This window comes from Phalacrocorax aristotelis, chromosome 7 (genome assembly GCF_949628215.1).
Source record: "Phalacrocorax aristotelis chromosome 7, bGulAri2.1, whole genome shotgun sequence".
Taxonomy (NCBI): Eukaryota; Metazoa; Chordata; class Aves; order Suliformes; family Phalacrocoracidae; genus Phalacrocorax; species Phalacrocorax aristotelis.
Genome location: NC_134282.1, coordinates 37658569 through 37682803, shown reverse-complemented (window position 1 = coordinate 37682803; position 24235 = coordinate 37658569). Strand labels below are relative to the sequence as shown.

Sequence of the window (24235 nt, the reverse complement as noted above, 5' to 3'; positions counted from 1 at the left end):
AAAGCAAATGCTTTAGGATTTATAGATGCCCCTACATAGTATTCTTAACATAAATACACCTATAAGAAATTGATCAAAAAGCTCTTTTTTTTTCAACAAAGAGCTGAAAAGATGTAGAATTTGGTCATGGGACAAAGTAACTCTATACCATAGGTTTAATAGATGCTATGGCGTGGATTTAATAGAATCAGTTTTACTTCAAGCTATATAATGTGAGAGGTAAGACTATCTCTAGCTAATCACCTACCCCTTGTCTTTAAAAAAAGATATCTTTCACTGTCCCTAATAAGGAAACATTTTTTTTCAAGCACAGAATTTTTGTTTAATTTGGAACGAAACCACTTCCTCTCCCCACCAGCTGCACATATAGTAAGCACTTCATTGATAATATACATAAAAATGTTTTTGTACACATTGAAAGGTCACTTATGGGTGAACCGTAACTCTGATTAGGTCCCTCCTTCATGTACTGGTGGGGCTAGGTAGATTAACTCAGCTTTGCTCAAATAATAGTGGGACTTGCTGCCTGGAGGGAGGATTCTCCCTCTCCCCACTTTCTCCAGCTCTGACCTGGTCTGCAGAGTAGCTGATACTGTTGAAAAGACAAGTTTTCAAATGGCAGACAGGTATGATAACTGCCAGAGTTTGTAGAGGGCCTGGAACAGTAACTTTAAGAGGAGAAATGTCTCATTTCATAACAGTGAGTTTTAACAGATGCTACTGAAGGTATTTTAGAGGTTTGGCATCTATCTATGGTATTCAGACCTGTACTTTCCAGTCAGCTTCATCTTTGGTATAGATCCCACATAATCCGCAAACTCTTAAGTCCAGGGAACAGCTGAAGAGAACTGTCATAGTTACACCATAAAAATCTGTTAAAGTAAAAGCAAACTGTACACATGTATTGGAACTCCTCTGTAATCCTCATATGATGACTTACGAAAGACTTGTAGAAGCACAGATATACTAGTGGGAGTGTAGCTGAATGTTGTGGGAACACAATGCTACTCATGATTCATTCTACTATGGCTATTTGCCACAGCTTTCTTAACATCTCATCTGCAAGTGAGTTCAGATACTACACAAGATCGGGGTAATAGTCCATGCTGAAAGACTCTTTCACCAGGAACCTGAGAACCTGAGGGAATGGCAGGGAGATGTGCCGGGGGAGGTTTAGGTTGGATATTAGGAAAAGGTTCTTCACCCAGAGGGTGGTGAAGCACTGGAACAGGATCCCCAGGGAGGTGGTCACGTCTCCAAGCTTGACAATATTTAAGGAGCATCTGGACAACAACCTCAGAGATATGGTGTGAATTTTGGGGTTGTCCTGTGCAGGGACAGGAGTTGGACTTGATGATCCTTGTGGGTCCCTTCCAGCTCAGGGCATTCTATGATTCAGCATTTTTCTACATTTTCCTTCCAGCTTGAGTGAGTTTTGTTGTGTTGGAATCTCCTTTCAGTCTGTGGGACAATATAATTAATGGCATCATCCCATTGACCAAATCAGACATGATTTAAGTCAGCATCTGTTGGAGCTTGGAGTTCAAATGTAGAAGTCTAACTTTTAACTACAAATCTCATGGGTAGCTTTCAGAGGATGAGATGGTTGGGCAGGTTACAATGTCATCTTTGCTGTGCTCACTGAAGTAAGTAAATACTGTACAACAGCTGGCACAAATGCTTTACCATGAACCTTGTCCCAGACAACAGTCTACAACTACAAGCGGGAAACATACAGATGAAATGTGTTTAGGGACATGATTGTCAGATACCTTATACTGTCTAAGGTGATAATTTATGCAGCTGTCTCTATATAAGGCAGAGACGAAGCTGTTATGAGAAATGGCTTTTAAACACTGTTTGTCAAAGTACAGATGTTTGGCACCAGCATTTGCTAAGCAACGTTTCAGGCAGTCCCTGAAGGGGTGTCCCTTTTTTAAAAAAACAAACAAACAAACAAACAAACAAAAAAGAACAGAACATTTTGTCATTCTGTTTCTTACCCGGCTTCAGTATATGGAATTGACCAATGTTTCTGAAAGCAGTGTGGACTAAGCAAACATCTTTTCTCTTTGAGTGTAAACTCTCACCTGACTCATACCACAAGACCCTAGATGGTGAAGGTCTATTCACCTTTAGAGTCTTTTTGCTAGCACTGCTTACTGGTGAAAAGCCATGTAGAGCTCACCTGTTTTCTCTGCGTTTCTGCATGTGAATTTTTTTGAGCAGTGTTGCCTCTGGAGAAAACAGTATAACTGACATTATCAAACCAAAATAATCGCTGTAGTGATACACTATTTTAAACCTCCATCTTTGACTTGAGACTTCCTTTTCCCTATAATTTAAAATAAGATTGTTTAATAGACTGCTGTGAATTCCTTGAAGTGTTAGGGCTCTATAACATAGAAAAGTCATAGTTCAGCTCTTTCACTATGCTTGATAGGATAATAATAAGGATTTGCGTATTTTCCGCTCTCTCAGTCTAACACCAAACTTATCAGTGAAAGAATCCTTCTCTTCTTTTGTCCTTATCTTGACCGGTGTTCTTATAGACTGTTTACAGGAACATAATTCAATTTTTATATGCAATAGAATACTCCCTTTTGAATGTACAAATCACTAGATTATTTTTTGTCAATAAGGCAAAAATTACTAAATATTTTTTTGTCATTAATAATCTAATAGGTTACAAAAAAGATCTGAGAGAATGCTGTCTGGCTGGTGCTTTGCTTTTGTAATGAATTCTCAGAAACGCAGCTATATTTTCTGAATATGTCATCAATATCCTGCTTTGTGCTGCTAAGGCTAGCACTTGTGGGTGAGTTACAAATCATTTTGGAAAAGCATATGACACTTGTGCTGAACTTCTGTGCATGTTTGCTTAAAGCTTCTTTCCATGAGCCAACTCAGTTCTTGTGTATGGTGTACCCTTGGACACATCCAAGTTACACCTTGCATTTCTATATTATACATATACACCGTAAAATGGATATGACCACTTTTTTTTGCAAGAGAGACCAACTCATTTGGTATAAGCTATATTTTTCTGGTGCTAGCATGAAAACTGCTTTCTTAGAAGTTTAGATTAATTTCTTGCAGAAAGGCAAGGAACTGATGTGATTGATACACTTGATAGTTTTTCTTCTTTGAACGCTTTGGAGGAACTGAGCCCCACTCTCATTTGCAAGGAAATCCAAGTTACCACGTAACTATTTTCTCAATGAAGTAGTTGTAAAGAGGCTGTAACATTATTATGGGTGGGCTGCAAGTTCTATGGTATTCCCTTTATGAAGAATTGACTGTGTTATCACACTTCTCATTTGAGTACATTTGTTGCAGTTTCAAACACAGGATAAACAACAGTAACTTCCACTGCACAACTGTTTTTCACCTGGAAATCAGACCACCTTTGGATTTTTTAATATCTAATTTTTTAAAAAATATATAAACAGTCCTAAGTTCCTAAACTTGTGTTTGACTCTTCTGATTATAAAGCACAGTTGCAGCTCCTTATCATCTGTACAGGCTGCACTGACACAGCAGTAGTCAGTGAATAATCAGTTCTACTCCTTCCAGCTTCTGTGTTACTTTCTGTGTGGACATTCCTTGGGTCCAGTTCCTTCTCCCATATATTGAGGCATGGGAACAGGCCCTAGCTGCCTCACCTAGAGTAGTGAATTTATTCTCTTAACAGCATTTACAGCCTTGAGTAATAGAACGAAGGGGTTACACTGAAAAGGTGAATTACAAATGTGCATCTATGACCATGCAGACAGCATTGTGTATACAACTTTACAGTGCTGAGGTTATGTATCTTCTGCAAAAAATGGTAACACATACCTACTGGTGTGCAGTGTAATGATATATCATTTTTCGTAAGACTAAGATTTTCTTTTATTTGTCCATTATTCACAAAGCATAACAATCCTAAACTAGAGCTGTAAAAACTTTTATTTTCAAAGGAAGCTAGCAACAAGTGTCAAAGAACTGACTGAAATTCAAAGTGCTTTGTGCTTCACGTTTTTTGTAGGAATAATAAACTGCCTTGTTTGGCACTGTCAAGCTGCAACAGCAATAGTCAGATCATTTCAATCCCCTGAAGCGAAGTCAGAATACAACACAATTCATGAAGTTGCAATTCCTGTTTTCTTTGGTTTTATTTACAGTCAGTCTATTGTAACAGAACCTCCTGATTACTCAACTTTATTAAACCTTGCAGCCCTGCATACTGCAATTCCTGAATCCCAGCCCAAGACCCCTAATGGCTGCCAGAGTTGTGCTCAGCAGGAGCTAGGAATATGGACACTAAGTCAAGTTCAAATAATTTTATAGTTCCCAGGCTTAGGACTCAATTGACCAAGACTCCAAATGGAAATAAGAACAGCTAGGAATTTCTATGATCTTTTTCAAAGTAAACATTATGTCCTCTGCATAGGATTTTGGAGCTAGCCTGCAGCCTTACATGTGAGGGCTATGTTTTAGAATTGCACAGTAATGTGCATTTCCTATTATATTTCATAGAACTTTTCCATCACAGGAAGCTTCTCCTGAAAAATCTTAGCTGCAGTAAAATCCTGTATTTTTGAAGAGTATTTCATTAGCCCCTCTGCTCTGTGCATGCAAAGTGAGGTCAACTAATTTCCAACCTATGCAAGGAACAGGTGTACCATCTCAAAAAGACAGAAAGGCCAGCAGGTTTCTTCTCCTCATCCAAAAGAGCAGGCCTATTAGAGAGTATACGTGATCACTTCTTAAACGAAGAAGTGTAGCAGAGCATGAATAAATGTGCCTGAGGCACTAGTCATTTATGTTTTGGCAAGTAATATGGATCTTTCTACAACTTGTCTACCTGTACAGCAACTGCATTTTTACATTATATGTATGACCTGTAGAATTCAGAGTCTGTGCTAAGGAATCACTCGCACAGTAAAATGGTTTACATGTCAAGAGGCTTTTACAGTGCTTATAGAGAAAATGGTGGCTGCTAGACAGGACTTCTAGTATGATTCATATGTATAAACCACATGCTGTAGCGAGATAAAAGTGGTTTTAATGCTAGACTGTTCTGTTAAGGCAAGCAATGCAGACGTGTGCGGCATGCAAGGGAAAACAGTTATAGCTGAAAAAGAGGCCATGCTTAGATATATGTATAATTTGGTAAATTTCAAAATAGTAAAGGTGTTCCTTTCAGTACCACTATGAAAAGGGAAAGTATTGAAAGTAATATTTCCTTCTGAAAAAGGAATCCTGTTGATTTCTGTATGTGAGTATATCATGAGATAGTTGCCTCAAAAGTAGAGTGATATTTTCAGTTATATATACCAAGATGCCCTTGACAAAGCTGTCTTTCAAATATGTCCATGTTCTACTTAAGGTCTTAGCTTTTCAGATATATTTCACATTGATAGTCACACTCAGATAATTTTCTCCTGACTAGTACTTCTCCATGACCACATAAGTAATTCATTCATTTCCAGCACTCACCATGGCCTCTCTCTCCTATGCCATGACCCCACACGTCAGACACAGCTTGTCTCCCTAGTGACCCTGCAATCAGCCATCCTTCAAAATGATCATAAAACATGGAGAGATTGCAGGAGCTGAGTGGCACCCAGGATGTGTTATACTGTGGGTGTTAATGCTCAGAGAAATGGTGCTCTAGCAACGATGCTCCTCTATGCAGTCTAATAAAATAGCCTCTCTTCTGTCACATGATGTACCCCCCCCATGTGACTTGTTGATGCCTGAAGTCTTACAGGCTTAGGGAGAAGTTGCTTGGCAAGTCTGTCTGAGGAGGCATGCTAAGGGTATCTCATTGCAACATCTCATTAATAACCATTTATTTCTATTTTGTATAGAACATGGCGAAGGTGGTAACACATGCTTTCAGGAACAGCCTGAGACATTGGATAGGAGCCTGATTTTTCAGAGAACTGGGTGTACATCCCCACAGGTTAACTCCAGTGATTAAAACATTAAAAAAGCCAAAATTAAAAGATAACTTAATCACTGATAATTGTTGAAAATCTTCTGTTATTTATTTTCTGCTTATATTTGAGAATGAGGCCTGGGTGTGTGTGCTTACACACATTTGTTGTTTTGAAGAATTAACACATAGAAAAGACTAAAAAACAAGCTGAAACTAGAAAGGAACAGGTAATGTGCTCTTTTTTCTTTTCATACAGCTGTGGTTGAAGGAGACTTGCTAGATAGGGAGATACAAAATAAACAGGGAAGGTATTGTCAGAACATGTAAATGAGACTTGCAAGAGTTGAATGTTGAACTGCAATATTGTCTTTTCTAAAAAGTTGACCTCCTTTAAAAGTGAGCACATTAGAATATGAGTACAACTGTTATCACAGAACTGGATTCCGTTATTAAAAACAAAAACATGAATCCTGGTTTAAAGAGGAAGCGTGGCTTTACAATCTGGGAAGATTTTGTGAAGTGTATGCAATGGGTTTATGCATACCTTGAATGGTAGCTGCCTGGTGTCAAGCAACTGACTTGCTGCTTGATTATTAGCCCATAAAACTACTTTCCAGACCTGCCTGTTCCCTGAAGCTGGATGCTCCATATGGCCATTGGCTGATGCTGCTCATAAACTACTTCAGCACCACCTTGCTCTCTGGCACAACAATACATCCAGAATGAGGATAAAAATAAAAGGAAATTCCCACTCCCTCTCTCTCCATACAGTTGCAATAAACTCTCAGTATCAGATTTTTCAGTCAGCTTTGCAGCTTTAGCTGTACTTATAAATGCCAAAGTCCCATGCTTCATGCATGCTGTGTTACTGTGAGGTTGTTGATCAAACAGTTCAAAAGTTCACAAAGACACATTTCACAATTACAGCCAAAGGCAACTTTACTAACTTCTGTTTGCTTGGCTTCTAGCAAAATGAAATCTCATCCTGTCCCCAAATCCTGGGAGATGCTGTGCATATAAAATGTCATAACTTAACTGCAATGTCTATTCATGCCAAAGTATGTGGACTTCAGTTGGAGGCAGATGACATTCAACATCTTCCAGAATTCAGATAAATAAAGTACAGGTTTCAGTTTACATTAATAACCCTTTAGTCTGTTATTTCTCATAGCGGGACAACCTTTCACTGATTTGATCAGCTTTGCTTTTACAAGCGCTCTCCTGGTTTTAGTAGAATAGAATAATAAAAAAATAATTGATATGTCAACAGAGAAAAGACTGATTCATGGGGTCATATGATTCCTTCTTTGCAGTTACTCATGCAAGTGCTGGGTAAAGCTCATGGAGCCAAAGTTTCACAACTTTAGCATGAATTCACCCACAATTCACACCAGATGAATACAATTTGTCATTACCTATTTAATTGCTCTCCCACTTAAAACATTTCAATTGTTATACCAGAGATCAGGAACATTACCATGCAAATTTTTAATGAAAGCCACCACAAAAATTATTGGTGAGGTAGATTTTCATTGAAAGCAGTCGAAACCACTACAGAGCTTGTTTCTGTGTTCAGTGTACAGACAGAGATGGTTCATGATGTTTCAGTTTGATTTCAAACATTCTTGCAATACAAGCGTCTTCAGGTTCAAGTTTTTAGGTTTGATGTAACTTTTAAGTTCCTAACTCCCACAGTGATCAGAACACAGATAAATTTAAACTTAAGACCATCTAAGTAAGAATTTTCCAACAAGGACTAGAAAACAGCATTTTCAGGTAGAGAGTGAAGACCCTTGAGTTGTGAGAAGAGCAAGGAATAACCTGTGTCCCACACTGAAGGCTGAGGAAAAATAGGTCATCACATTGATCAAAAGAGGAGGACAGTTATCTGCGAAGATGCATTTGCAAGAGAATCTCCAGAGAAGTAGTTATGATGTTTAAAAGTCACTATGTTGCACTTTTGGTTCCTGCCATTTGACCGATGAGTACCTACTGGTTAATTCTGCTACGCATATAATTTCTCTGTGTAAAGACCACACCATTGAGAATTAATGGCTTGACAGCCTGTCAGCTCTGTTGGGATGTAATTCTAGGTTTCAAGAAGAGGTAGCACAGATTGGAAGAAAAGGGGGAAGTGTCCTGTAGTGAGCATGTAATTTTTTTTTCCACTGTAAGAGTGGGCGGGAGAAAGACAGGATGCCAAGGAGCATAATACTCTCTAGAGCTCCCATGGAGCTGCCAACAGTCAGATGTCTGATCTGGAGCTGTTTTGAGTTTTCAGAGTGTTGCAGAGTGGGCTGGGTAACAGAGTGAGCAATTCTGAGGTAGCACAGGAAAGATCCAGACAGAAGTTTGTAATGGAAACCTTGTGTTTCTGTTGGTACCTTAACTACACATTCCCTGTACACGCATTTGGTTGTGTCAGCTATGGGTAAGATTTTTTTCTCTCCTGGAGGAAAGAGAACCAAGTCTGAGGAGTTTTCTTTCTTGGCTTCAGTTGCTGTCTGCATAACATTTTCATTAATCACCTTATTTACTCTAACAGAGGGTGAGTGGTGCAGCCGAAATCATCAGTTTGTAGCAGACAGCAAAGCAGCATGCTAGCATGCTAGAACAGAAGTAACATGACACTGCAAATGACCAAACAAGATCTAAGTCTAGCATATATATCCATCAAGGTCCATATTATTACTTTCCTTTTCAAGTTTTAACTGGACTAATTTGACAAAAACACTGTGTTTATTATTACATACGTTTGGAAAGCCCTCCTCTAGTCCCTTGTCACTTTAACAGGTCTGAATTGGCTCATCAACATGACAGGAAAAGAACAAAATCCCATATACCCTCACTGATGTTAGTGTCTCTTATAAGAGGCCAGAATTCTGTGAAGACACAGCCTTTGTATGTAAGGAATGAAGAAAGCCCCTTAAACAATAAGTTTTTGGCTCAAGGCAAGAATTCTAGGCTGAAATTCCTTTGCTGGGGTGATGCAATAGGTCAGATTTGCTGATTAGCACTTACGTTTTTTGTTTTGCAATGGCACTACTCTTTTGAAGTATATTTATTAAAAAGTATAATTGACCAATGGAAAAGTAAAAAACCTGCCATCTTTTGTCATTCAGTAATACCCAGATGTGTTTGGAGGCTGTATTTATGGTCTTGCCTTAATTTATTTTCTATTCACAATAGAAGTTTTAATAATCATCTTCCTTTCTTATATTCACAGATCTGAGCAGAACAAATTAGAGAAATATAGTAATTAAAGGGCTACCGTAGTAAGCCCCAGAGTCCCCCTCTTTGCAAGGAGCCTGATAATTCAGTGTGGTTTGGAAATGACACATAGCTAAGATACATCTTCCTCTCCCCAGAATTCATCACTTCATCATTTCAGCAAAACACAATTTAATTATCTTGCATTTAAGTGCAAAGTCAAAGGGTCAGCTATTGATCTCCATTCTTGGAACAAGCCACAGGAGAGACAAAATCAAGTGGAAGTTGCTGCTCTTCTAAGTTAGTGGCATTTCAGCTGTTTTACTGAGCACTAGTCTAGGATTTAATGCCTCAGAGATAAGGAGACCAAGTAAGAGTTTTAGGCTTACTAAACAGAAGTTACATGCAGCAATTGCAGATGCTTAACTTTGACAGAAAACCCAGCATTTAGTTTGCATTGTTTTAGAACATAAGCTCTTTGACACTGAGGCTGTTGCCTTTCATTCTTCAAGAGTTAGGCCTGTTGTTGGTACTTGGTAAAAGAGCATTATTTACTCATAGGTTCCAGCAGCAGAGGATAAAAAAGCTGCTTTTATAATAGCATGTGGCAAAAGTCCATGTAAACAAAGGCATTACATTTAATGGAAGCACGATCGATAGAAGTTATTCCTGTGGGGCACACAGGGTCCGTTCTAGTCTGCACACTCACCTAGACATGGAAGTTGTCCCTGCTAGGTAGGGTAAGTTTCTAACCTCATGCATATCCTAATGGCTCAGATGTTCCTCTTAGAAGGGAGTTCTCCATTTTGGTTGTGCGTCAGAAATTTTGGGAAAGAGAGTGAAATGCTGAATGTTAAGCTTTAAAGACAGAATCAACAAAAGAGCAGCATTAGATAACCATGATAAATCCATATAAAACTGTAAGGAGATTTGTACCTTAATCTTTGAAATTGCATGTATTGTAAACACCATCTCATGTAATTGTGTAACATTACAATTTTTCTGGCTGATGGATTCCTACCTTTGCAAGAGGTAGCTGAAGTTTTGATTACTCACAATTTTACAGACTAATAGGTATTGCTGTACTGATAACACATTTAAAGTGTACATGCTGTCAGTGCCGTCACATTGCAAGACTACAGCAAATACGACAGAAAAGAGTCAAGAGAAACACTATGTATGTAGATTTTGACAAAGCCATCTAGAAGATTCAGCAGTAACACAATTACTGCCATGAAGTTGTGCATTGTTTTTTCTGGCAATCAAAAGAAAACCTTACCTGCCCTCTGAGACGTGGGGAACATTTTTCATGCTCATTATACTTCTGTGAGGAGAAAACGTATGTATGCATCACCTTCTTACCTGCCATGGCTAACCTGAATACCCAAAGTATTAATGAGCAAATTTACGTCTGAAAAGAACTGCTCTTACTGCATTTATATATGATCAGTAACTCCCCCAGAAACACTTTGCTAAAAACATCACAAAAAGCAAATAGGGAAACACCACACCCAATGTCCAGCTTAGTGAGGTATCCTGGCCTTCAAGTGTACAACATACAGCACTACGTAGGGTCAGGAAATGGAAGAGATGGAAGCTAGTTTTGTTCACTGACCTAAGCTAGAGAGGATTCACCCTTCCGTTCATCTCTCCAGGAAGAGCTGTGAAGCCAACTGGTGTTTACAGCAGCTAATCAATGCATACTAAAGACATGGAAGACAATGGAAGACAGGTGATACTGAGTTCCTAGGTTAAACTTCATAGTATTTGCTCCAGGAGAGTCTTCATTGAGACTGCTATGATTCATAGAAGTGGCCAGGGGCTCACTTTTCAACTACATAGGCTGACTTTACTGTAAGGCCACAGATTTTCACCTGCAAGCCCTTTCCTGTTATCTTTCACTCTTCTCTGTTACTTTCCTGTTCAACTATGCCACATTTCAGACTAGTGAGAAAAAAGATGACTGGAGTGGTGACGTTTGCCTGACACCATACTTTATTGCCATCTATTTCCTTTCTAGTTTTCAACTAACCTTACCTACAACTTCAAACACAACACAGCTCAGACTAAAGAAAGCAATACATTAATAACTATTTTTTAAACGAAAGCATTCTCTACAAGCTTAGGTGCAAAGCAAATGAAGATGTATGTGGATTATACAATCATTAGCAGCCTTGCTGTGAAACCCCATCATGCAGAGCGCTTAATAGTTCATGTAATATGCAGGTAAACAATGCTGATATACAACCTTGCTGTTTGACAGATCCTTAACATATTCAAAGGCATCACCTGTGTCTTACTGTTAGAAATAACTTACAATGAAGAGAAAGGAGAGAATCAGGTATGAGGCATTAAATATTTTCACAGAATATCAGTAGTATACATATAAAGATATTATTCGGAGCTGTTCTACTATATTTCAGTGCTTTAGATACCAACAAGAATGTTGTTTCTTTACCTTCTTGTATTAGCTAGTAGCAAGTTTATGATGGGAACCTGGGGAGGACAGCAAAGATAAGGATGCCCTCATCTCCCTTCACCAAATGAACGCCCTTCAGTTTGCTAGTAGTTGCAGATAGTCTATGACCTTTGGTTAGAAGAATGATATGGAATCTCTAAGCCAGAAGGGTGTTTTACAAATTACATGTATCTCTGTTCCCTCACTTTCACTTTCTCAGCCTTTATTTTCAGAATTGTCTTTCTGCTGGCTTTTCTATTCCACTGGATTCTAATGATGCATCAAATTGAGTCATCAGATGCACACATTCTTACCTAAGTGGTGAGTGTATGACTAGGTTGGTTAATTATTCAGAAAATTATGAAAGCATTTTTGGTTCAATGCTTTACTCAGCTAGTTCAGCCTTTTTGCTAAAGTAGCTTTAAATATTTCTGCTACTTCTAATAGAGAGGATATTTCAAAGATTTATCTCTGTATGTCTTGACCCCATCACAAAGGAAGGAATCTTGATGGTTAAACTCACCTTAGCAATTTTGTACCTGATTGTGTTTCAAGAGAAAAACCCTTTAACATATTTAACACATACAAATGTAACTATGTTTACACAGTCCCAGTTTTGATGTAGTCTGTATAATTGACTTCAGAGCTCCACATCCCCTGGCCTAGTGCAACTGATGTTTTTTGTAGTTTCAAAAGAGGAAGGAACATACAAGACAGGGAGGGGTTGTGTAAGGAAGGGAGAAGAGATAAAGTGTGAACTCTTCAGAAACCAGGAAGTGACAAACTGCGGAGGAGAAAGCCCAATATTAGCAATGACAAGCATTACGTATCTTAGTACAAGGGTGCCGTAAAACAAATAGAGTCACTCTCATTGCTCAGGTCTGCAGACACAGATATGAATTTCAAAATATGGAATTCTTGAAGAGTTTTTTATGGTCTTCAATCAATGGGAAATAATTTAATTTCTCAATTGCCCAGCAGGATTACCTAATTTTTTGAGTACTCTCTAGCAGAGGAAGAGAGAGACTACATCATAAACATAGCTAGAGAGAAAAAAAACCAAATACAACTCACTATGTATCCATGGAATGGTAACACTCTATACCAGTCCAGAGAAGATAATAAAAATACACGTTTGGAAAACATGCTTGGTCTTTCTGGCATGGGCTTTGGGTTGGTTGCTTCTTTGCCATGCCACTAGTGCATCTTTGTACTTTTTGAAGGGAGAACTCAAAACAGATACAATGTTTTGAAGGGCTACATCACTTACCAACAGTTTGCAAAATGACTCAGGGTGACAAATGTAAAAGGAAACCAAAGCAGCTTAGCATAACACTGGAAACTAAGTTTCATGTACTTCAGATGCTGCAGGGAATCACCTAAGACTCCTTAGCCCACACTGCAATGCTAGAGGGTATATTCTCAGTCACATGCTCAGCATAGATCAAAAATCTATTCCAAGATTCCTCTGTGAAGGGGAGGATTGACTTTCATGGTCCTTACACTTGGCTGGTTAGCCTACTCTTGTTGGCTATCTTTAAAAATCCCTTGTGCTTATAAACATGGGGAATCCAGTGGAAGTTGAAAACACAAATTAAATTGTTCCCTTACAAAATCATATCTCCAGTTAGTCACCTATTAAATATGTCGGGCATTTAATCTTCATGGAGGGAAAGCTGCCAAGAAATGTTAATAAATAATATTAATAACTTTGCATTTCTTTATTAGCAAGAACTATAGAAACTACATTTTTGGCGAAGAGTTGTTCACTGACAAGTAGTCTTTTATGAAGAACAGAACTATATGTCAGTTAAACTTAGCAAATAGTTCAGTCTGGCTTTTTTTTTTTAAATTTCAGAAGAGTTGTGATAGTGTGTTTCATTGATTCATTTCAGATAACATTGTTATTGTGTTGAAAATTGTCCCCAGAACTAAAGGAATTAAAATAGTGTTACAAAAAAAAAACAAACAAACACTCCAAAAGAAGTAAAACATTTTAGTCAACTGAAAATAAAATTACTGTGGGCTTCTTGGTTTGCTGAGTTCTTTGGCAGTTCAAAGATTTTAATTTTTCAGTTGAGCAGAAAATGTTGTCCACATATCTCTAGCCTTTATTTCACTCCTTCATTCAAAACCTTAGCAAAGGATGTAGCAATATTTCTTTTTATCAAATTTATGGCCATTTCATTTTAAGCCAATTTGCTTTAAGATTTGTTTTCCAGATCCTGGAGCATAACTTTCGGCTACTTACTAGTTGTTTGTGTGGACTGGTCTGGAACTGGGCTTTAGCTGGGAGTGGAACACAGAGCTTAATGTACCGAACACACAGTGATATACTTCAGCAGAGATAAAGTGAGAACTAAAGAGGATTCAAACAGGAGTTAATACAGTAGGCAGAAAATGACATGGTAAAGATTACAGGTTCAAATTCCAGATACTTGATTCACTGTACAAAAATGCATGATAAAAACCATGGGTATTTTAAAAGTGCTAAGCTATAGAAACACACAGGCAGAGCAGTTCCACTTGGGCATCCCAGTTTGAAAAAGGATTCAGTAAGGCTGTGGAATCATAGTTTAGACAACAGAAAGATTATGTGATGGAGTGTCCTGGAAGGAAAAAAAAAAAAAGCCTAAAAAATACTAGAATGATTCTGCCTGGACAAAAGAGAAGCAAATGTGGCTGATAAAAATACAGTGAAGTAGCTAAAATTATTACAAACTGATATTTAGGATCTGGCTGACATTGAACAAGTTTGAAATAAAGGCCTAGAATGTAAGTGATAGAATATAATCTGTTTAAAAAAAAAAAAGAAAAAAAGTGAGTGGTAATATTTTTAAGATAGACCAGATAGTTGCATGGAACATACCAAATCAGTTATTTTGGTTTTTGGGTGGACCTGACTGTGGTTAAGGCTAGGGGTGGAATTTGGCACTACTAACATTTCACTGGCATTGTAGCCATTATCATTATAGTATCTGAATGTGTGTTTGTCATTTGCTGTTTGAGTTGTTCTAGTTAGCTGTGGTTATACAGATAAGTCACATGGTGTAATCTGTGCTCCCAGAGGAGCAATATAAGCCCTTTCAGAGCAAACAGTAACACACATTCACTTGAAATGTAAACTTGCCTCTTAGAAATTCTCCTTTCAAGAAATATTCATATATGTCTAACTCACTCAATGAAAATGTTAAGGTACAGAAAATAAACCAAGGATTTAAATAATGGATATTATGATAGCTGTCGCAGCTCCTGCCCAGCAGTAGTTTCCTGTGCACACAGAAAACATAAGATCCAATAATTTATCAGTTTAATGACTGGATTTGTTAAGATTAAAATAAAGATGCCCACACTTCAAAGTGAGGTTGTACTTGATGCCTGGGTCCATGCCTGCTGGAAATCGGAGAACACCAGTCCCTAAAAAAAGGTCATATCACAGATAATGGAAATAGCAGGAACATGCATGCTTCTGTCAGCAGGTACTAATGCAACCTATCTCCTTGTTGCTGTGTGTCCTAGGGCCTTGGGGTAGTGTTATACCCCAGTGTCTAACAACATGTGAACTCTGACTGAAGCTTTTCTTGGATTTGGGCATTCATACCACACTCCCACGTTGGATTTCTGGTGTCTAGTGACAGTCAAATTCACACTTTAACTTTCTTTTCCACTGAGAACATTACTAAGCCTTCCTAATTTTCCTGGAACTAGTGAAGCTTAAAACTGCTGAATTCGCTACCTCTGTTTAGATATGGTTGAAGGTAGCTGAGACATTCAAAAGCTGTTGGTCAGACACACAAAAGCAGATGCAAAAACCACAATTGCATTTAGCTTGTTTGGTTATGAAATGTCACCCCCATAATTATTAATTTAAAAGTAACTGGTTTCAATTTATATGAATTTGGAATTGTGAGGCTTTGGAATTTTTGATCCCTTTTCAAATATTTGATAAAGAAACCACCATTCATCTAACATTAAAGCTAAGCATTATTCTCTCTCTTGCACTCAGAAGGTTAAGGGCTTGTTTATAAACAAGAGAATAACAGAAATGAAAATATTCGTAAAAACACATCAGTGCTATTGAAGGATGACCTTTTCTTTTTCCTTTTTTTTTTAAATATCAGCCAGTCTCAAGAAACATAGTCTGCTTGGCTGAATGGTTTTTTCCCAGGATAGCATTTCCTCTCTTGGAGGAAAGCTGCCTCAGTCACATCTCTATTTAACTGTCTGCCCCTCATCCTCCCCACCCAGCCTGCTGATCTATGTTTCCAAATATACCCTTCATTTTGTATATAAAAGTGTAGAAATATAAGAATAGCACACAGTGGCATGTTCAGACTTCTAGTCTGTTTTCATAACAACATACAATGCTGTTCTGCAAAGCAGCAGAACAGATTAAAGATCACAGGAAAATGTTTCTGGCTTACTGTTTCTGGTTTTGCAGGCACTTGTGGAATTCCTAGGATACAAATTTCCTTGTTATTGCACGGCCTTGGCATATGCTTGAAGATGCCAACATAATGTGCAGAGCTACTGCATGAGTTAAATTGAAAAAATAGCCCCCAATACATGGTTTGACTTAATAAGACTCTAATCTGTAGGGCAGTGAGTATTACATTTCAAATTGTTCAGATACAGTTGCTTAATCTTTGCATTGCAATTCTGAAAATGGTTGGTATCATAGGGGTGTCAAGCTGTTTTGGCATTTCAGTCATTAGAAGCTTATTTTTTTTAAGCATGCTCAGGCCTACACAGTACTTAGTATCATTTTTAATTGCTATTCAAATGCTGAATATCATACAGATGAATTGGTGAAGCAGAAAGCAGATTACTCCAGGGTCTGTACAGGAGTGTCACTACATAGGAAAGGAGTCCTTAAAACTATATGTGGGTTGGGGTAAAGTCAAAAGTGCACTAAAAGTATAGTACAAATCAAGCTCAGCAGACATCAGAACATCCACCATCTCTGTAGTTTTTGTCTCCCATAACTACATATAGTTGCCTCAATATATATATAATGATTGACAAATATAGAATAATAGAAAGGACCTTTATGTAATATCATAAGAACAGGCTGGGTCTACTTGCTTCTGAATCCCCTCGGGCAAGAGAGGACAGATGCGTTTCTTTAATGCTGTTTCTATAGCCCAGGCAGCTCTACAGTTTCTTTGGCGGTCTGCTCTGGTAGACAATACAAGGAGCATAAGTAGCTAGGTCTGTGCCACTGAAATGAATTCAGAAGCCAGTGCACCTGCCGATCTCACACACTTCTACTTACTGAGCACTGTAAGTTTCTTAATGCAGCTTTACACACATTTTTTTTCTTTGGACTGGGTGGAGTTCAGGAAGAAGCCAAAAATGTTCTTGCTTGTGTAATTTTCAGTTAAGATCAGTTGAATTTAAATCTCAAATGTGATGTTTTTCCATCAGCTTATGTAGCTCTAAACACAAGTTATGTGATTTCATGTGCTGTAGTAGAGGAGCTAGAAAGGTTACAGTTTAATGGGATTTAGAACACAGAAATCCAAACCTATTTAAAATTGTGGAAAAAAAAATTACAATATTCCTTATCTTTTAAAGGCATCTCTTGCCTGCCTCCCTGAAGAGTAAAAGAAGCCTGAGCTGCTTTTTGATTCCTTTATTTTCAAGCGTCTTGACCTTTTGGAAAATTAGATCTCTTTGAGACCTGCTAGTAATTCTAATAATGCACAAAAATACTGCACTGACAAGGCATAGTATTAAGACGCTCAATATACACATTCACATGCTTGACATGGTTTCTGCTGTACTTAAGATGTCTGAGAACATTTCCACATTAATTTATAGGTTCAAATTCTGCAGCCATTGTATAAAGGTAAAATTCTGACTTCAGCATTGCCCAAGATGCAGCAGAAAGTCTTTATCATGTTGTGTACAGCCACTTTAGTGGTGAAAGCTCTTTGTTGAGTACAACACGTCCATGGGTTGCTGCTTATGCAAGAAAGTTGTACTGTGGCTGCATGTTCCCTAATGAGATTAGGCAATCAATTAATATAATCTTTCATTCTGTTGATTGCTTTACTGCTAGTAAAAGGACATTTATATAACCTATCTGCACAGAAAACCACATCCCTTCTGTTTGAGAGATGAGACTGATGTCAGACTGTGAATTTCCATGTGTGGTTTTGGAGCAGCAGCTAGGTCTTCTCTTAATTAATACCCTGCAGCAACTTGGTTCCAGACTGTGTACTAATTTTTTATGAACAATAATGACTCTCGTATCTTCATAAAAGACATCCAGCATTTCCTCACAATAGGACTTTTTTTTGAGGAGGTATTGCTAAACCTCAGCAAAGCTGGGAAGCACTCTAGAGAACTTACTACCACTACTAGAGTTATGCCAGCTGTCAGAAAGTGCACGGAAAACAACTTGGCCAAGAAACTTAAAGGCAACTACCAGGAGATACCAAATCAAGACTAGAGAGGACTGAGGAGAAAAAATAGTTCCAAGGAAGGAGGAGAACAAGGAACAGTAGACAAATAGTGAAAGAAAGGCCACATTTTCTTTGGCTTAGCACCCAAATCATCACCACCATCATCAACATCAAATCAGGTAGGTGAGCAGGAACCTGAAAGTTCTCATCCAGATCTGGTGTGCAATGAGAAGAGGGGGAGATAAGTTGTGCAATAGCTTCATCACCTGACTTTTAGTGCTGGATAACACAGATGGTTCACAATCCCGCTCCAGAACCTCTTCTCTCATTAGGAACTGGACTGCTGTGCCTACTGCTGGCTACCAAATGCTAGACATAGAAAAGAGCAGCTGATGCCATGCTAAGTAATCAGCAGAAAAGGTACCATTTTCTTTGTGCTTCATGATGTCAACAGCAGAAGCAAAACATTGCATATTAACTCTTCCCTGCCTTGTCTGAAAGCAGTCATTTCATGGGGCAATCCTTCTAGTGAAGAACATCTGCTGACACCATTTGTAATGAAAACAGAGAAAATTAACTTGGGCAATAGAAACATCCAAAGGCCATTGCCTTACCAAAAAAAGATGCCATAGCTCAAGGATGAAAAACTTCAGTTCCGCAGGCCAGATCCAGCTGTCAGACCATGTTTCATTGCCCTTCTTCCCAAGGATCCCAAAGTCCTCATAGAAGCATATCTGTTGTATGACCATAGGGAGAAGACTATTGGATCTGGTCACACAACGGGGATGATGGGTGTGTCCCAACACATGCAGGACCATATCTAACCACAGATGACTACATATATGCAGACACAGACAAAATATATTTGTCTTCCATTTGTTTCACATTTCTATCAGCAGAATGAGATGAGGCCCTGACAGTTTGCAGGAGAAGGTTGAGGAGGACATTGAATGGATTTGCATGGGGGTTATTAAGCGACAAAACTATATCCATTAAACCAGCTGGCTGTGTTTTTATTCTTAAAAATGTTTGTGGGGCCTTAAATTTTTTAGGTTTTACTTCAGGGGAAGCCAACTGAAAGCAGTCTTGCTCATCTTAGTTGCCTTTTGCAAATCACTTAGGAGGTGGCGTTCATTCTTCATACAAAAATCTCCCTTGTGTCCAGATACAACCATTGATTGCATTATGCGTTGTAGTTGTAGCGGTAACAAATGCAATCCACAAAATGTGCTTGAGAACAATTGGTCTAGTGAGCCTTGGTCTTTCTCCTAAATAATCAAGGAAACATCAGGGACACTTCCTTTCTCCATGTTATTCAACAAAATCCTATTTAAAAAAAGAATTGCCTGTCTGTTCATTGAGATTTGGCTGAAGTATCTTGGAGCCTTCATAAACAGAGGGAAAAAGAACCTACAAATCTCTTTTTGAGCAGGATCCTCCTAAGTAGGTCCCAGAGATAAATGTTATGGCCAAATCTGTGAATTTAAAACAGATTTTTGGCTGCTTAGATTGAAGGCTGGCTGGGGTCAATTTTGGTATCAGACCAAGACTGATCTCCAGGAGACTAATTTATTTATTTATTTATTTCCTATTTGGTGTAGTGTGTGGAGAACTTTTATTTCTTGTTTTGGCACAGAATTTTTATAGCTCTCTGGGCCTATTGAACTGGCTGTTCAGCATTAGAAAGATGAAGATTAGTGCAAATAGGAGTTATAAAAATTACAACTATGAAAATGCTAAGTCCATGTATTCACAAAGGAATAAGATGTTCTAGATTAATAACAAATCAAGAATATGTGATGTTCAGACTCAGTGACAGTAAGAACCAAACCAATATACAGAGGTAGTAGCACATTTCATGTTTTGATGTTTTCATTTTTAACACATGGAGAAGCTAATGATGGAAACAAATAGTACAAGTTGCCCAAGGCTATGCAACACATCAGTGATGAAGCTGGGAATATATTCCAGATACCCATCTACCCAACAATGCTACTTCTGTCTGCAACCTGTGCTCATCTCCAGCGCTCAAGCTTCTCAGGCTGCACAACTACCACAGTACCCAAGTGCAGCCCTCCAGCACAGCCATGCAATGGCATGAGCATCTGGCCCTGTGAGAGATGTTTCCCATGTCTGAGATCTGTTGGGAAGTGCAGCAGATCACCATACTGCTATTTGTTTGAGCTCACTGGTTCTACCTTAAGCATAACAGGTCATGCATGGTCTTTAGGTTAGCTATTGATAGAAGGCTGCTACCTTCAATGAGGCACTAGTTGAAATACAGTACTTCCTGCCTCACTTCTAAATGAGACCTAAGGCAGTGAACAAGAGAAACCGTAGTACCTTTTAGCAAATGCAGAAAACACAGGCATGGCTGTGGAGAATACAAGGTGAGAGCCTCACAATTGCCATTCTGCATTTTCACTGTAATTGTTTTTAAATAGACTTCATCTCACCTTCTGAACTTCAACATTGAGTCAGACAGACATAGGGACAGCTTGGAGGAATAAGTGAATATTCTGTAAAGTTCAGTACAGCTATTGTCTAAGTCCAGAAGTAGACTCCATTGTACTACAAGAGATACGAAATCTGACATCCATGAAAGGCTCAGGAGCCCAGCACCCCTAAAGCTCCAGTTATCAAATAAGGTAGCACTAGCTTGATTTGCAGTACTTTTTAATGGGTTGGAATACCACAGTGGCCTCCTCTCTGGCAGAGAGCTACACCTTTTCCATCCCATTAGTGCCAAGTGACATCTACCTTGCTCTCAACCTTTTTATTCCAACTTTTGCATACAAAAAACCATGGAAGACATTGCTATCCCTTCTAATCATGCTATTTTTGCCTCCTGCAGGTGAACGGCCTTTTGAATGCAGCTGGCAAGGATGTAACAAGAAGTTTGCTCGCTCTGATGAGCTGGCCCGCCACTACCGCACTCACACTGGAGAAAAGAAGTTCAGCTGTCCTCTCTGTGACAAACGCTTCATGCGCAGTGACCATCTGACAAAGCATGCCCGCCGCCATGCCAATTTCCACCCAAGCATGCTCAAAAGGCGAAATGGAAGCAGCTCAAGAACAGGGTCTGTCAGTGACTACAGCCGCTCAGATGCCTCAAGTCCAACGATTAGCCCCGCCAGTTCCCCATAGACCTACCTGCACTGGATGTCAGCACTTTGCCTCTAATACCTAACGTGGAGTTTTGTTTGTGTTGCACACATTTAAAAAACTCTCTTGCTTCCCCTCCTCAATTCTCCCTCACCCCTCCTTTCTTTTTTTTTTTTAAATCAGTAAATAGCTGCCTCTCACTGCAATTTCCAGTCAAATTTTCTTTACCCAACCACACAAATGGCTAGTCTAACCTCATGGACAGACAGACTTACATGTTCCACTTAGTGACTCCTGCTGTCTCAATATTCAATACATTTTGCAACCATTTACAGATCCTCTCAATTATTATTTATAAGAAAATGAGAAAATCTAAAAAAAGAAAAAACCCCACTTAATTCACCTCAGGTGTCAAAGTAGTTTTGTAAGACCGGATACATACACTTACAAATCAACTCTGTTGGATTATGTCCCCCTTCTCCTTTCTCAGGGATGGATATTTACGTTACACAATAATTACAATGAAGACACACCCTAACTGCAGCCTTACTCTGTAAATATATTTGCACTCCAAAGCTTTTTATTAGGTTCTTTCACACACTGGGGAAAAAATAAAAAACAAACAAAGAATATAAAAACCAAACCAGTACTGGAATGTAGTACCAGACTCTTCCATTGTTTGTTTCCTGATTATATACCTACATTGGGGAGCGTCCAAACAGGAGTCTTGTCTTTCTTCAAGCTGCCCTCTGCTTTTGGTAGCAATCCGTCTTTTCACTTCATGCTGAAGATGCTCCAAAACCAACTTCCTATTGCAAAAATCTCTGTGAGGTTGATAAACGTGTTTGTTTGTTTCATGCTAGATAAAATTCTGAGAAAATATTCTAAACAAGATGCCTTAAGTAAATAACCTAAATCACAGGGAAACATATTTACACTGGGTAACATTTTATTGCAAGGTGGCATGGAATCTTGGAGGCATTCTCTCGTCACTCTCTCCAAGTTGTTAAGCTCTCTGCACTGCCTGTTCAATATGGGACCAACAGAATATTCAAAACCAACTACACTGACTTGAACAATTTTCTTTATTCTTTTTTCCTTTTTTTTTAAATTAAAATGAACTATGGAAGTAGCAAGTAGCATGGCTGAAACAATGCCCATCAAAACTTTTATTAAGGTACTTACCTACTGCACAGCTGTATCTTAGCAAGACAAATTGGCTATGACAGTTTCTGCAACCTGCTGCATCACAATTGTAGTTGTTGATAAAAGAAAGGGAAAATCATAAGGTATTTTCTGACTGGAAAAATAAAATATGCATTTTTAAGTTTTAAATAAAATGACATTTTAGCTCAGCACTACAAGTCGCTCAGAAATACACATACCAGCATAAAGTAAAGTGTTCTCATTTCTGAATAACTGCTTAATAACAAAAAGGGAATCTTGGCTAGTTTTTGATAACTTTCAAATATTTGACACTAGGTAGAGCACTAGGAGGTAGGTTTTTAGATTTTATATGGTATAAAATAAAGCAAAGACCAGGAGCCTTGTGATGTACTGGAGACCTCACTGGCAGCAAATACACTTTCCTTGGTTTGTCTGGGTCTGAATTTTAAATCTGAATTTTAAATTCAGGTCCTTTTGATTCTGGAATTTTTGGGGTTTTCTTGTTTTTACTGTAGGGTATAAATGCAGTTAAGTGTAGCACAATGAAAAGAAACTCTCTATGCCAAACCTGCTGCTTGATATCAAGTGAATGCCTCCATATTCCAAATGAACCTGTATCTTACTTGCTTCTTTACATTGATCCAATTTTGCAAGTTTTTATTGTACTGTATAGTAACTGTGAGAGCCTAATACAGATTTCCAAGTAATTTTATAGGAACTTCCATAATATTTACATTATTCCTAATACTACACATTCTATTAGTTGTATGGATAAATACTTAAAGACAGTTCAAAGTGCAGATATTGCAGTATTTTTTCATGTTCATTTGCTTCAGATTTCACCTTTATAAAATCACAGTTTTCCCCTTTTGAACTGGAATTCACACGAGGCACAATTCTACTGTTTAATTTCACAGAAAACGAAGGAACATTGTAAGGTTTTTTCACAAGATGACAAATATTGTTGAGTTCATGTGATGAGTTGCCTAACCACTGTGAGTTAGGGGAAAGCCAGATCAGTTTGCCTCCATAGATTTCTGCTTTTCTTTTTTTTTTTTTTTTTTTCTTAAAATCTCATCTACTGAGATACACAATTTCAACAACTTGATACAATTCAGGTAACAGGAATTCACATTCCAATCATTTCTGTGACTGCTAAAAGCACTCTTGTGCTGTAGTTAGCAGAGGCATTTAAGGTAAAGCTTAAGGAATTCTACAGGTCAGCTGTGTCTTGTGCACATACTTCAAAACAAGTCATAAACACATTTCTTATTATCGTTATACCTTAATAGAGGGATGTGGTGGGGAGGAGGGGGAGGGGGGGCATGGGAACAAAAGCAGAAGGAGAACTAAGTATCAGCAAATTCATAGGCTTCGTGTTCTAAGTTCTGTTTGTTGCAAAATTATCTTTTCCAACACAGGCGTCATTTAATCTTTAGCAAAGGAGGAACCACTCCAGTGCATTTATTTAGGGCACAATAATTCAGCATGAATCAGTAGGTGCATTACAAACAAGTTGTTTTAATATCCTGGAGAAAGAATATTTGCTCCAGGTTTTATTAGTACTGAGATTATGGAATATAAAGATTATGGGACTACCTATTCTGAGTGACATAAGAACTATGTAATCTTTAACTCAAACATTAAACTAAGCATTTTATGTATATTCCTCATAGAGATTACTAATAATTCTCCAAGGTTAAGCAGAAAAAAAAATCAGTTCAAAGTAAAATTTCCAGTTCATCTAATGAGAAGCCTATGAGTCTATATATAGCCAACATAGCTACTTTCAGGAATTTCTCTGAAACTTGTTAAAACTTTTTAAATTTTTTTTTACATCTTAGCTCTAAATACCTCAGAAGGTGTTAAGCTGACAGTCAAATTACTGTGTTTTAAAATCCTAGCTAGAATTTCAAATATCTCCATTAAATGTTTAATACATGATAGCTTTAGGAT

General features: G+C 38.2%; 1 protein-coding gene across 1 annotated transcript in view; it reads left to right on the top strand.

Moving 5' to 3' along the window:
- KLF13 (KLF transcription factor 13) overlaps window positions 1-22532 on the top strand; it is a 34628-nt gene extending 12096 nt beyond the window's left edge. The window contains exon 2 of the mRNA XM_075100143.1: window positions 20862-22532. Within this exon, the coding sequence (XP_074956244.1) occupies window positions 20862-21154 (293 nt within the window). The 3' untranslated portion in view covers window positions 21155-22532. The remainder of the gene's footprint in view (window positions 1-20861) is intronic.
- Window positions 22533-24235: the final 1703 nt, after the last annotated feature.